Consider the following 14,558-nt stretch of genomic DNA (forward strand, 5'->3'; position numbering starts at 1 on the left):
GGCTGCAGGGAGCGGGATGGGGGCTCAGTGGGGCAGGCGCAGGGGAGCAGGGAGCGGGGCAGGGGCTCGGCAGGGGGCGCTGGGCTGCAGGGAGCGGGATGGGGGCTCAGTGAGGCAGGTGCAGGGGAGCAGGGAGCGGGGCAGGGGCTCGGCAGGGGGCGCTGGGCTGCAGGGAGCGGGATGGGGGCTCAGTGGGGCAGGTGCAGGGGTGCAGGGAGCGGGGCAGGGGCTCGGCAGGGGGCGCTGGGCTGCAGGGAGCGGGATGGGGGCTCAGTGGGGCAGGTGCAGGGGAGCAGGGAGCGGGGCAGGGGCTCGGCAGGGGGCGCTGGGCTGCAGGGAGCGGGATGGGGGCTCAGTGGGGCAGGCGCAGGGGAGCAGGGAGCGGGGCAGGGGCTCGGCAGGGGGCGCTGGGCTGCAGGGAGCGGGATGGGGGCTCAGTGAGGCAGGTGCAGGGGAGCAGGGAGCGGGGCAGGGGCTCGGCAGGGGGCGCTGGGCTGCAGGGAGCGGGATGGGGGCTCAGTGGGGCAGGCGCAGGGGTGCAGGGAGCGGGGCAGGCGCTGGGGTGGAGGCTCAGTGGGGCAGGCGCTGGGCTGCAGGGATCAGGGTGGGGCTCGGTGGGGCAGGCGATGGGCTGATGGTCGGTGTCTCCCCAGTTTGCCGCCTGGGTGGACGCCGTGGTGTTTGTCTTCAGCCTGGAGGACGAGATCAGCTTCCAGACGGTGTATAACTACTACCTGCGGCTCTGCAGCTGCCGCAGCACGGCCGAGGTGCCCATGGTCCTGGTGGGGACGCAAGGTGAGAGGGACCCAGGGCGTGCGCTGCCGGGACACCCCAGGGTGCCAGGGCTGGCCGGGCCTGTAAGGGGCTCACAGGGACTCCGTGTGGGGCCAGTCGCTCCCCTGACCCAGCCTGTCCTGCACTGGGGTGGCGAGCCCTGCTGGGAACGTCAAACACCAGGCCATACGGTGCCTCCCCTGCAGGCACCCTGAGGCGTCCAGCACCTCCCCCACCCCGGCTCTGGGCCCCCCTGAGACATCTTGCTACCTCCCTCACCCCCACTCTGGGCCATGCTGAGGCGTCCGGCACCTCCCTCACCCCCACTCTGGGCCATGCTGAGGCGTCCGGCACCTCCCTCACCCCCACTCTGGGCCATGCTGAGGCATCCGGCACCTCCCTCACCCCCACTCTGGGCCATGCTGAGGCATCCGGCACCTCCCCCCAACCCCCACTCTGGGCCATGCTGAGGCATCCGGCACCCCCCCCCCACCCCCACTCTGGGCCATGCTGAGGCGTCTGGCACCTCCCTCACCCCCACTCTGGGCCATGCTGAGGCGTCCTGGCACCTCCCCCCCACCCCCACTCTGGGCCATGCTGAGGCATCCGGCACCCCCCCCCACCCCCACTCTGGGCCATGCTGAGGCGTCTGGCACCTCCCTCACCCCCACTCTGGGCCATGCTGAGGCGTCTGGCACCTCCCTCACCCCCACTCTGGGCCATGCTGAGGCGTCCTGGCACATCCCCCCACCCCCACTCTGGGCCATGCTGAGGCGTCCTGGCACATCCCTCACCCCCACTCTGGGCCATGCTGAGGCGTCCTGGCACCTCCCTCACCCCCACTCTGGGCCATGCTGAGGCGTCCGGCACCTCCCTCACCCCCACTCTGGGCCATGCTGAGGCGTCCTGGCACATCCCCCCACCCCCACTCTGGGCCATGCTGAGGCGTCCTGGCACATCCCTCACCCCCACTCTGGGCCATGCTGAGGCGTCTGGCACCTCCCTCACCCCCACTCTGGGCCATGCTGTGGCGACCGGCACCTCCCTCACCCCCACTCTGGGTCATGCGGAGGCGTCCGGCACCTCCCTCACCCCCACTCTGGGTCATGCGGAGGCGTCCGGCACCTCCCTCACCCCCACTCTGGGCCATGCTGAGGCGTCCTGGCACATCCCTCACCCCCACTCTGGGCCATGCTGAGGCGTCCTGGCACCTCCCTCACCCCCACTCTGGGCCATGCTGAGGCATCCTGGCACATCCCCCCACCCTCATCCCGACTCTGTGTCCCCCTGAGGTGTCCCGGCATCTCCCCCCCAGACCCACCCCAAATCTGGGCCCCCCTGAGACATCCTGGCACCCCCCTGCAGGAGGTTGGAGTCGGGCAGAGGGTGGAGAGGGGGTCTTAGGGGCTCACCAAGGATCTCAGCCCCAGCAAAGGCCAGTGTGATGAGCATATGAATCTCTCGGGGCCCTGGGCAGAGACTGAAGATGCTGGGTGCGGGGAAACTTCTCCAGGTCCTGCCAGTGCCGGGTGCAGAGGAGGAGATGGGTCGGACAGACCTGCCCAGGATGGCACAGTGGGTTTGGGGGAAGGTGACTGGCTGCATGGGGGGTCCCGTGGGCGGGGCTGGCCAGGGGATTTGAGCCGGGAGGAGCTTTCCCTTCGGTCAGAATCGGGGGCACAAGGCAGAAGCTGGCCGTCCTGCAGCAGAAGTGGGCGAACAAGGAGCCTGCAGCTGGCAGCCAGCGTCCCAGCCTGGCAGCCGGCCTGGCGCTCGCGGGGCTCCAGCAAGCCTGTGGGCCTGGCGGCTCAGGCTGCGGCTTGGGCTCTCAAGCCTTGGTGGTAGCGACGCCACTCAGACTGCAAAGGCCTAGCGCTGGTGTGAGCGTTACTGCCTCTGCCTCGTGCAGGGTGCTTCATGCGGCCACGAGGCCGAGTCCTGCCTTGCAGGGGTGCCACTCACATTAGCCAACACTCACTCAGGCAGGGGAGGGAGGCGGGAGGGGCGGGGGACTTGGGCATGGACAGCCTGAACTCCGGGACTTCTGAAATCTTGATGTGTGCCTGTGATTGTAGACAGAAGGGCAGGGGCCGGGGGGTGGGATTGCCAGGGGCTGGGGGAGGATTGTTCTGGGCATGGGAGTGGCGGTGGGGGCTGGAGGATGTGGCAGTGGGGGTGCTGTAGCCAGAGCTCCAGTGCTTGAGGGGCTGGGTGGAGAAATTCCTAGGGTTGGGCTACAAGGAATTACAGATAGCGGAGAATCGTCAGTGGTGGACGGTGCCTTCCTGACCCAAGTCCTCGGACCCCCGGCGTGGGTTGTGGAACCGGGGGATCTGGAGGCAGGGCTGGTGGGGAGACGAGGGCTGCCAGGTTTCCAGTGACGGCTGTGGAACCCGCCTATCTCAGCCCGGGACAGAAGGGGCCTGGGCTTTGGAGCTGGCTATCCCAGCCCTGGATGGGGCTGGAGGGACCCTGGGAATGTGCTGTGGGACCCTGGTATCTTGGGGGGCTCCAGGGTGGGATGGGGGTATGGAAACCTGTTTTCTATCTCTTCCTCTCTTTGGGCTCCAGATGCGATCAGTGCCACAAATCCCCGTGTCATCGATGACTCCCGGGCCCGCAAACTCTCCAATGATTTGAAGCGCTGCACGTACTACGAGACCTGTGCCACCTATGGCCTGAACGTCGAGAGAGTCTTCCAAGATGGTAACTGCAGCGCAGCGCCCGTCCCTGCCCCCTCGCTCTCCCGCAGATACGGTGCTCTGGCACCTGCAGCCCCAGATACCTGCGACCGGCTCGCCGGAGTGCTTGGCTCCCCCAGGGGGCCTGTGTGAGCCAAAGGGATTGCGCGGCCGGAGAAATAGGCGATTGCAAATGTACCGAGAGGCAGAGGAAATCCAGTTGAATCCTTTGTATCTAGACGTGCAGTGGGCCGGGGAGCAGCCGTACTGCTGGCCGGAGCAGCTGCCCCGAGCCAGGGAACAGAGCACTGGAACAGCTGGGATAGAAACGCTGCTGCTGTTGCTTGCACAGAGCAGGGGGTCGCAGCTGGAGCCTTCCTTGGGCGAGACGCTGCAAAGGCTGCTCTCCCTTCCCACCCCGTCTCTCCAGGGCGAGCTTGGCAGGGGCTGTGTGGCCGGATGGATTGGAGCTGTGTGCAGGGGAATGGGAGGAGGAGGAGAACTGTGCCCACAGAGGAAGGGGCATGGAAGGAGGTTTGGAAAGGACAGTGCACTGCTGACAAGGGAGAGGCAGGTTGGAGCAAGGGGCAGCTGGAGTGGAAGTGAAGGAACACAAGGGTGCAATGCAATCCACTGCGGCCGGGCTTGATTTCTTCCTCTCTTGGTCCTAGAAGAGGGAAGCGTGGTCTAGTGGGCAGGGCCCCGGCTGACTCTGCCACTGAGTCCTTCCCCTTTTGTAAGCTAAGTAATGACCCTGCTCCCCCTCTGCAAAGCCTCTTGGGCTCCAGGGGAAGGGCTATCCAAGAGCTGAGGGTTCGGGGATTCACCTGCTGGGTGACTGGGCCCACTGAAGGAAGGGAAGGAAGAGTAGCAGTGATAACCGGGTGCCTTCGGAAGGCTGGCAGGGAATACTTGGTCTCGACAGGCCGGGGGTGCAGGGCGTGGAGGAGCCAGATTTTCTTGGCTTTAGATTGTAATAAAGCGTTCAGTGCTTTAGGACCTGCTGGGGGTTGCTGACATCCCCTCCCTCCCACTGCCCCGCTGAGAAACACTGCTCCTGACCGCACTGCTTTGCTGTCATTAGGCTAATGACTTCCTACCGAGGGGTCATCCCAGGTCAGGTAAGCGGGATGGGTTGAGCTAGAGAGAGCATGATATGGGCACAGATAAACCAGCAGGGGGTGGCAGAAGTGATGGCTCTAAAATGGCTGGGATCCAGAGCTGCTATCAAGAGGAGGTCTGGACATTTAGGATGTAGTGGAGACCTGGATGAAACATGGATAAAGGATCGTCTGACGAGACACAGGGAAGTGGGCCTGGGCAATGTGTGTTCTGGGAGCTTATGGGAACTAGCGAACTGAATTTACCAGACACCACCAATTTGTGCACTTGCGAGGGACTCCCCAGTGTGACCCCAGCCTCACTTCCGGGTGAAGGCAAGAGGGATGATACGGGCCCATTAGCCTGGCACCCTTCCTGGGGAAAGTGAGACAGGATTCAGGGGATAAATTGAAGGACGGGAATATCATAATGCCAGTCGAGATGGGTTTATGGAAAATAGGTCTTCTCAGGCCTGGTCTACACTGGGGGTGGGGGTTCGAACTAAGGTATGCAAGTTCAGCTACGCTATTCGAAGTACCTTAGTTCGAAGTACTTACCTGTCCTCACGGCGCGGGATCGAACTCCGCGGCTCCCCCGTCGACTCCACCACCGCGAACAGCGGTGGCGGAGTTCCGGAGTCGATGGGAGCGCGTTTGGAGTTCGATATATCACGTCTAGATGAGACGCGATATATCGAACTCCGAGAAGTCGATCGCTACCCGCCGACCCGGGCGGGTAGTATGGACGTACCCTCAGACACAGCTGGTGTCCTGCTAGGAGGAGATTCCAGGTTTGCTCGATAAAGGTGATTGTGTATGTACTAGACGTGGAGTTTGCAAGGCGTTTGACGTAAGGCTTTGTCTCCACTGACAGAGCTGCCCTGGTGCAGCTCCGCCCTGTCGCGCCTAGTGAAGATGCTCCTACGCCGACGGGTGAGGGAGCTTCTCCTGTGGCGTAGGTATCCCACCTCCCCGAGAGGCGGTAGCTGGATTGGCAGGAGAAGGTTGAGCAGGGCTTAGGGCTTGTCCATGTGGAGACTAGTGTAGACATAGCCGACGTTGGCATAACTGATGTCACTCAGGGGTGTGAATAAACCAGCCCCTGAGTGACATGAGTTACACCCCCAAGTGCGCTGGTGTGGACAGCGCTATGTCAGCAAGAGAGCTTCTCCCCGACACAGCTTCTGCTGCTCACAGAGGTGATTTTATTATAGCGACAGGAGCTCTCTCCCATCGGCATCGTGTGTTTTCACCAGCTGCACTGAAGCGGCGCAGCTGTATTGGTGTAGACAGCGCCCTGTATCGTACTGCACGTGTAGAGAGCTCCCTTAGTGCGCGGCAAGCTGGGACGTAAATCTAGAGCCACCTGGCCTGCTGCACAGCGCACTGTCAGCCCTCGTGCTCACACAGCGGTAGGTCAGAGTGCACTATGGCACCATTAGTGCACAGCAGCAGGGCCTGCTTGGCCAGTGAGTGTGCATCAGCCTAGTGTGCTTTAGAGTTACACCCCAGCCTGCCGCACACCACGGCTCCATGTGGAGCAGCCCCCAGTACCTTGTATTGATTTAGATGGACTGTGTGCCCCGAACATAAGGGCAGCCATACTGGGTCAGCCCAAAGGTCCATTCAGCCCAGTATCCTGTCTTCTGACAGTGGCCAATGCCAGGTGCCCCAGAGGGAATGAACAGAGCAGGGAATCACCAAGTGATCCATCCCCTGTCACCCATTCCCAGCTTCCGGCAAACAGAGGCCAGGGACACGGTGTAAGGTGTAAACATGACCCAGTCACCGTCCAACATTAAACAGTTTTAAACAAGGTTTGAGGTTTGGTATCCAGGGACCGCAGCCTGCTTAGCTCCATGGCAAACACTCCTCTAAGCACTCTTGTTAACCTGGTATTAAAGCCACAGAACAGAAGGAATAGCAGTTGCAGCGCTCGAAAGGTTAAGTATGACATCAGGCTCTCATTTTAACAACATTCCTTCTCCCTTTCCCTTTAGCTGGGGAGAGATTTTAGAAGGACCCCGCTTGGGTGAGGGGTATCACAGGTGGTAGTAACGGAACACAGACATAATTAGATGGATGAGCTGGAGCGGTTGTTACTGCTAAAGTCTGATCCCATTTCCCAGAAGACAAAACAAGCCAAACGCACACGAAAGGGGAGAGAAAAGAAAACGGAGACAATGCAGCTTCTGTGTTGGCTGTCGACTTTCACTTGCCCCCTCCCCCTGCTGGAGAAACGGGAGCAGCGCCTGGCTGATCAGCCACTCTGGGGCCTGGCAAACTTGTACCAGCAACAGGCTGTCAGGCCATTGCTTTTAGCTGCCTCTTTCGGGTCTCAGGCTTACGGCCGCGTTGCAGAATATCCCGTTTTGGCCGGCTAAGCTGGGCTCCTGTTAGACAGAAGGAAAAAGGAGAGGGCTAGGAAAGAGGAGGAGTGAGGTTGGAAAGGGGGAAGGACACGTGGGGGAGGGGGAGAGAGCCAGAGTCTCACATCGCAGGTGGCATTCGGGAATAGCTGGTGCTGGTGTCGTCCGGCTCCCTCTCTGTGGCCCAGTGCGGCCAGCGCACCTCTCAGGATTAGGACGAAGGTGGTCCAGGGTCCCACAGGGGGTGGGGGAGGCAGTCATGAGGGTGAAGCGTGCTCCAGTTGCCAATTTCACCCCCAAAGTCTCTTTCATTAAGGGCCTGAAAAGGGAGTGGTGGGTGGACTAGCCCATCAGCTGGGCCTAACTGCCAACATGCCAGTTTTGGTTCATTGATTTTCGGGCTCACACGGTCTTGTTTACCAGACATGTTTTTAACACAGGCCTTGACTTATGTCAGCAGGCCTTTTTGTTTGGGCTAATTCAGTTTTTCTCTCTCCCCTTTGTACCTTTTCACACAAAATTTGTTGTTGCAGCTTATTGTGACATTTTATGAACTTTCAGTCACTTCTTACAGTTGAATTTACAATGAGGATTAATTTCTAGGCCCAGTCAATACAGCCCACCGCGCGACTTTCTGATTAAAATATCAGCAGTACCCGGTATCAGTGAAGCGCAGATCAGATGGATTAAGAGTTAAAATGTAGTTATCAATAGAGAGTCGCCATTGAGTGTCAGGGTCCACAGGGATTGGGACTTGGCCCAATGCCAGTCAGCATTTTAACCAGCGACCTGGAAATCCATAGAGAATTACTGTGTGGACGACATGAAGATTGGTGTCGGAGGAGATCAGACTAGGTGATGATGAGATCTCTTCTGGACTTAGTCTGTGAGTTTCCAGTGTGATGCTAAGGCAAAAGTGTTAGTATGATCTTTGCATGTGTAAACGGGAATAGGAGTAGGGAAGTGATGTTACCTCTGCACAGTTGGTGAGTCCGATCCTGAACATGGCAGCCAGTTCTGGTGTTTGCATTTTCAAAAGGAAGTTGAAAAGCTGGAGAGGGTTCAGAAAAGAGAGAGAAATGATTCACGGGCTGCAGAAAATGCCTGGCGGGGAGAGGCTCCAGGAGCTCGATTTGTGTAGCTTCTCACAGAGACAACTGAGAGGTGACGTGATTGCAGTGTACGTGTACCTGGGCACTAGAGGGCTCTGTACTCTAGTGGAGACAGGCAGAACACTGGCTGGAAGCTGAAACCTGACACATTCGAACTAGAAATGAGGTGCACGTTTTTAACAGTATGATTAACCACTGCAACAAACTCCCCAGGGAAGGGGTGAGTTCTCCATTTCCGGGTGTCTCTCGATCCAGACTAGGGGCCTTTCTGGAAGGTGCTTTATCTAAGCGCCAGTGACTGGGTTCAGTGCAGGGATCACTGGGTGTAACTGAATGATCTGTCAGACACAGGAGGTCAGATGATCTGATGGTTCCTTCTGAGATTAAACATTATGAGTCTGTGACCTGTCTGGTCTGCTTCCTTCACTCTGTTGCACAGGGATCAAGTTTTCTACGGCCTCCTCCTTGTGCAGTAGCACTGCAGGTGCCATGGAGCTCAGTTTTTGTCACCATTTTGCCAGCATCAGCATCCTGAATGATGATTATTCCCTTCTGCTTCTGTTGCTGGCATGTCTCGGAGGCCTTCCTTTGAGCATGCTGCTAGTGATAGCAGATGTGCAGGTCCTGCTAGTGAAGGCAGGGGGCTAGACTCAATGACCTTTCAGGGTCCCTTCCAGTTCTATGAGGCAGGTATATCTCTATGAACGGGGTGATGGGCTGTGCTGAATTCACTCTGCTCTGCTCAGGACTCTGGAGAGCTGTGGAGAAGGGAAGGGATGTCGGTTCTGGTGTGTTAGGGTCGGGGTAGCAGGGGCGAAGCAGTGGGACTCCTCAGCTCTCTGAAGTTTTGGAATGAATTCTCAGTGTTCATCTTTCTGCCAGCCTGAGATGCAGCGGGACAGCACGCAGGCTTCACCCGCTGCTGCGGCTATAGACCGGGAATGAGGGGAGAGTGCTGGGTCTGTGAAACGGGGAGCGCAGGGACAAGGGGTGCCCTTGAGATATTGCTGGGATGCCAGGATCTGTTCAGTGAGTCTCAGGATCCAGACACAGTAGCAGAGACAGTGACCAAGCCAGTTTGGCAGGAGGAGCCCGCTAACGCAGGTAAGCAGTGTGTGCTCTGGGGCCCGATGGTGCTGGCTCAGGGAGAGTTCTGAATGAATGTTGCCTTTAGTGTTGTCTAAAGGAGCGGTTATGATCTTGTCTCTCTCCCCATGTCCTTCTAGTCCCCGCTCCCCACCCATTACTGCTCAGCCCCTCCCCACCCGACCCCATTCAGTTCTCCTGCTTATCTCTCCGCTGTCATAAGAACATAAGCACATAAGACCATCTGATCAGGATGGTGATAGTGACTGTGAAATGCGCAGGGAGATTAGAGAGGCTATTAAAATAAAAAAAATCAATAATAATGGGGGATTTCAGCTATCCCCATATTGACTGGGCACATGTCACCTCAGGACAGGATGCAGAGATAAAGTTTCTTGACACCTTAAATGACTGCTTCTTGGAGCAGCTAGTCCTGGAACCCACCAGAGGAGAGGCAATTCTTGATGTAGTCCTAAGTGGAGCACGGGATCGGGTCCAAGAGGTGAATATAGCTGGACCCCTTGGTAATAGTGACCATAATATAACTAAATTTAACATCCCTGTGGTGGGGAAAACACTACAGCAGCCCAACACTATAACATTTAATTTCAGCAAGGGGAACTACACAAAATGAGGAAGTTAGTTAAACAGAAATTAAAAGGTACAGCGCAAAAAGTGAAATCCCTGCAAGCTGCATGGAAACTTTTTAAAGATACCATAATAGAGGCTCAACGTCATTGTATACCCCAATTTAAAAAACGTAGTAAGAGAACCAAAAAAGCACCACCGTAGCTAAAAAACAGAGTAAAAGAAGCAGTGAGAGGCAAAAAGGAATCCTTTAAAAAGTGGAAATTAAATCTTAGTGAGGAAAATAGAAAGGAAAGGCGCATAAACACTGGCAAATGAAGTGTAAAAATATTATTAGGAAGGCTAAAAAAAAATTTGAAGAACAGCTAGTCAAAGACTTAAAAAGTAATAGCAATTTTTTTTTAAGTACATGAGAAGCAGGAAGCCTGTTAAACAACCAGTGGGGCCACTGGATGATCAAGATGCTAAAGGAGCACTCAAGGATGACAAGGCCATTGCAGAGAAACTACATGAATTCTTTGCATCAGTCTTCACTATTGAGGATGTGAGGGAGATTCCCAAACCTGAGCCATTCTTGTTAGGTAACAAATCTGAGGAACTGTCCCAGATTGAGGTGTCAGTAGAGGAGGTTTTGGAACAAATTGATAAACTAAACAGTAATAAGCTACCAGGACCAGATGGTATTAACCCAAGAGTTCTGAGGGAACTCGAATGTGAAATTGTTTAGTCTGCAGAAGAGGGGGGATTTGATAGCAGCCTTCAACTACATGAAGAGGGGTTCCAAAGGGGATGGAGCTCGGCTGTTCTCAGTGGTGGCAGGTGACAGAACAAGGAGCAATGGTCTCAAGTTGCAGTGGAGGAGGTCTAGGTTAGATATTAGGAAAAACTTTTTCACTAGGAGGGTGGTGAAGCACTGGAATGGGTTACCTAGGGAGGTGGTGGAATTTTTTAAGGCCCGGCTTGACAAAGCCCTGGCTGGGATGATTTAGTTGGGGTTGGTCCTGCATTGAGCAGTGATTGGACTTGATGACCTCCTGAAGTCTCTTCCAACCCTGACATTCTATGATTCTATGACTGCAGATAATTTAAATCAGCTTCTGTATCAAATGACTGGAGGATAGCTAATGTGATGCCAATTTTTAAAAAAGGCTCCATAGGTGACCCCAGCAATTACAGGCCGGTAAGCCTGACTTCAGTACCGGGCAACTTGGTTGAAACTATAGTAAAGAACAAAATTTCCAGGCACATAGATGATCATAATTTGTTAAGGAAGAGTCAACATGTCTTTTGTAAAGGGAAATCGTGTTTTACTAATCTATTAGAGTTCTCTGAAGGGGTCAACAAACATATGGACAAGGGGGATCCAGTGGACATAGTGTACTTAGATTTTCAGAAAGCCTTTGACAAGGTCCCTCACCAAAGGCTCTTAAGCAAAGTAAGGAGCCATGGGGTAAGAGGGAAGGTTCTCTCATGGATCAGTAACTGGTTAAAAGAGACAAAACAAAGGGTAGGTATAAATGGTCAGGGTCTGTACTGGGACCAGTCCTATTCAACATAGTCATAAATAATCTGGAAAAAGGGGTAAACAGGGAGGTGGCAAAAATTGCAGATAATCCAAAATTATTCAAGATAGTTAAGTCCAAAGCAGACTGCGAAGAGCTACAAAAGGATCTCACAAAACTGGGTGACTGGGCAATAAAATGGCAGATGAAATTCAATGTTGATAAATGTAAAGTGATGCACATTGGAAAACATAATCCCAACTATACGTATAAAATGATGGGGTCTAAATTAGCTGTTACCATTCCAGAAAGATCTTGGCATCATTGTGGATAGTTCTCTGAAAATATCCACTCAATGTGCAGCGACAGTCAAAAAAGCAAACAGAATGTTGGGAATCATTAAGAAAGGGATAGATAATAAGACAGTAAATATCATGTTGCCACTATATAAAACCATGGTACCCCCACATTTTGAATACTGTGTGCAGATATACACCTATCTCATAGAGCTGGAAGGGACCCTGAAAGGTCATTGAGTCCAGCCCCCTACTTGGACCAAGTACTGATTTTGCCCCAGATCCCTAAGTGGCCCCTTCAAGGATGGAACTCACACCCCTGGGTTTAGCAGGCCAGTGCTGAAACCACTGAGCTATCCCTCCCCTCTAGATTTGGTCACACCATCTCAAAAAAGATATATTGGACTTGGAAAAGGGTAACAAAATGATTAGGGTATGGAAAAGCTGCTGCATGAGAGATTAATAAGACTGGGACTTTTCAGCTTGGAAAAGGCGGGATATGATAGAGGTCTATAAAATGATGACTGCCACTTGGTAAGGCAACTCCCATCTTTTCATGTGCTGTAATATATATCCTGCTTACTGAACGACAGAGTCCTGTGGCATCTTATAGACTAACAGACGTATTGGAGCATAAGCTTTCGTGGGTGAATACCCACTTCGTCAGATGCAACTTCCACTACATGCATCTGACAAAGTGGGTATTCTGATACTTGATACTGCCTACTGTATTTTTCACTCCATGCATCTGATGAAGTGGGTTTTAGCCCACGAAAGCTTCTGCCCAAATAAATGTGTTAGTCTCTAAGGTGCCACAAGGACTCCTCGTTGTTTTTGCTGATACAGACTAACACAGCTACCACTCTGAAACCTAGCTTCCTGGGAAGCTCCATATGTTGTCCTGTCCCCTCTAAACTGGCTTGGAGCTCTCTGTGTAGCGATGCCTGCGTCTGTGTGGCTGTCGGAGTGACGCCTCTCTCTGCGGAGGAACAGCGTCTGTTCTCAGTGCAACGGGCTGCACCAAGGGGACTCACCAAATGCATGGGAGTGGCTCATGTCAATCTCGGGTGTCGAGATGTTCCCATCGCTAGACAATTGGCTAGTTTGTCCCCGTTCTCCCCAGCATTCAAGGAATCATTCAAGGTATTCCAGGCCCTCGGTCTCTGGATTCGAGACAAGTCCACTCTCCCCCACATCAAGGGCTCAGGCCAGGCCAAGGCCTTTATTCCAGAGATGTTTACCAGTTACCCTTCTCCTGAGATAGGATCCTCAGAGATCAGTGGGAGTCTGCCTGGGACAAAGGGACATTTGGTCTCTTCACACAGACATTGGTGTAGCTGCAAATGAGGCTGCGACAGCCCTGGCTGGCAGCAGGATTCACACTCAGTGCCGATGACAAGGCAGTGCTCCCTGGCCCACCTCTTGGTGGGCGCTTCTGGACGCTGGGCTGAAGGGAGTGCAGCTGAGTTCTCTGAGCCCCTTTGGGGATCATCACCCAGGCGGTGGCTGGTTCCCCAGAGCGGACAGCTCGTGGCAGTGAGATGTTTGGGGACCGTGTTCTGCAGCAGCATCTGGAACCAAGAGCTGGGAGATGAGTTGGAAAATCGTCTGTGCTGCTGCTCAGGAGATGTGATGTTGTGTTGCCCAATCACCCGTGAACGCTTCCTGTTCCATCACCAAACAAGTGCATATTCCCAGACCTGTCAGGTGGGAATGGGTCTGTGGGACTGGTGCTTGGCTCGTCATCCAGCCGGCAAAGAGAGCACTAGAGACAGCCGTGGGCACGGGGAGGAAGGCTGGGTCTGGTGATTGGAGACCTGGGTTCAGTTCCTGCTCCACAGCAAACATCCTTTGTGATCCTGGCCACGTCACGTGGGGCTTCTTCTCTGCACGGGACATTCCTGTGCAACAAGCCAGAATGTGAATCTGCAGCATCCTAGCTGGCCACACAGTGATGTCCCATGTAGACAAGCCCTTGGTCTCTCGCTCTCTGCCTCAGTTTCCAACTGCAAAATGGGGTAACAGCCCTGCCCCACCTCACAGGGGCACTACAAATTGTGAGGAGCCCAGATGCAGTATCTATGACAGGGACAGGAATCCTGCTTGAAACAGGCCCCGGTGGATCTGCTGTTAAAGACGTGGAGGACCCCTCTCCAGCAAGCATCAGTGTGAAGTGCGCTGTGCTCTGCCCCAGAGACGCCATCCCATGGCCGTGCTAGGCTGGAGCGTCTCCCCACTGCCAGAGCTCGAGTCATGCTGGTTGCTCCAGCCTCAGCTAGGCCCTCCCAAATCTCTTATGGGAGCCTTCATTTTCCCTACTGGTACCCTGAGCCCTGCTGTCTCAAGGAGATGGTCTGATCCTGCCTCCTGCTCGGGAATCGCGCCGCCTCCTGGCCTGAGTGTCAGGGCAGGATTTCAGAGCTGCTGAGCCCAGCGGGAGTGCAGACGGCATGCAGAAAGCCCTCGGCTCTGGGGAGTGAAAAGCTTCTCGGGGGGCAGCAGATAATGTTTGCCTGTTCCCTGCCTGTCTGATCTCTTCGGGACTGTTGGCTGGAGCTGAAGTCTCTGGGCCGCTCCTCGTCTTCTCCCATGAAACCCCCAGAGCAGAGTCCCGCTGATTTTAGTCACCCTGCTGTTGCAGGATTCCTGAAGCCCTGGCTAATACCCAGCTGTTCCGAAGGGAGCTCTTCCCCTGCAAGCCGTAACCGCCGCCCCCCACGCGCGTCCATACCTGCCCCCCGCCTCACTGCAGAGTTTGCGACTTGCCATTGCCGCTGTAGGATGCAGGGGAGGCGCTGGGCTTGGCGTTCCTTGGTAGTCCAAGGGTGGAGGTGCCATTGCTATGGCCATTATCCCGTTCACTTCTTATTCCTTGTAGTGACCCGTACACCCCCCGCAGCGCCCAGAGCAGGTGGTGGGTCAGGCCTGCAGGATCCAAGTGTCAGAGCAACTACACACACCAGGGGCCAGGAGAGAGGGATTCGGAGTCGACACTCCATCTTGAGCAGGAGAGAGCCGGGACAAGAACTGGTGGCAGAATAGGCAAATGA

General features: G+C 55.3%; 1 protein-coding gene across 3 annotated transcripts in view; it reads left to right on the top strand.

The window, feature by feature from the left end:
- The window catches only part of AGAP3 (ArfGAP with GTPase domain, ankyrin repeat and PH domain 3), a 231,672-nt gene that overhangs the window by 101,866 nt on the left and 115,248 nt on the right, over positions 1-14,558 (top strand). For all 3 annotated transcript variants that reach the window (XM_045004286.1, XM_045004285.1, XM_045004284.1), the window contains exons 5-6: positions 654-795; positions 3,346-3,480. In XM_045004286.1, coding sequence (XP_044860221.1) covers positions 654-795; positions 3,346-3,480 — 277 coding nt within the window. The remainder of the gene's footprint in view (positions 1-653; positions 796-3,345; positions 3,481-14,558) is intronic.

Source organism: Mauremys mutica, chromosome 2, assembly GCF_020497125.1.
Source record: "Mauremys mutica isolate MM-2020 ecotype Southern chromosome 2, ASM2049712v1, whole genome shotgun sequence".
Lineage (NCBI taxonomy): Eukaryota > Metazoa > Chordata > Testudines > Geoemydidae > Mauremys > Mauremys mutica.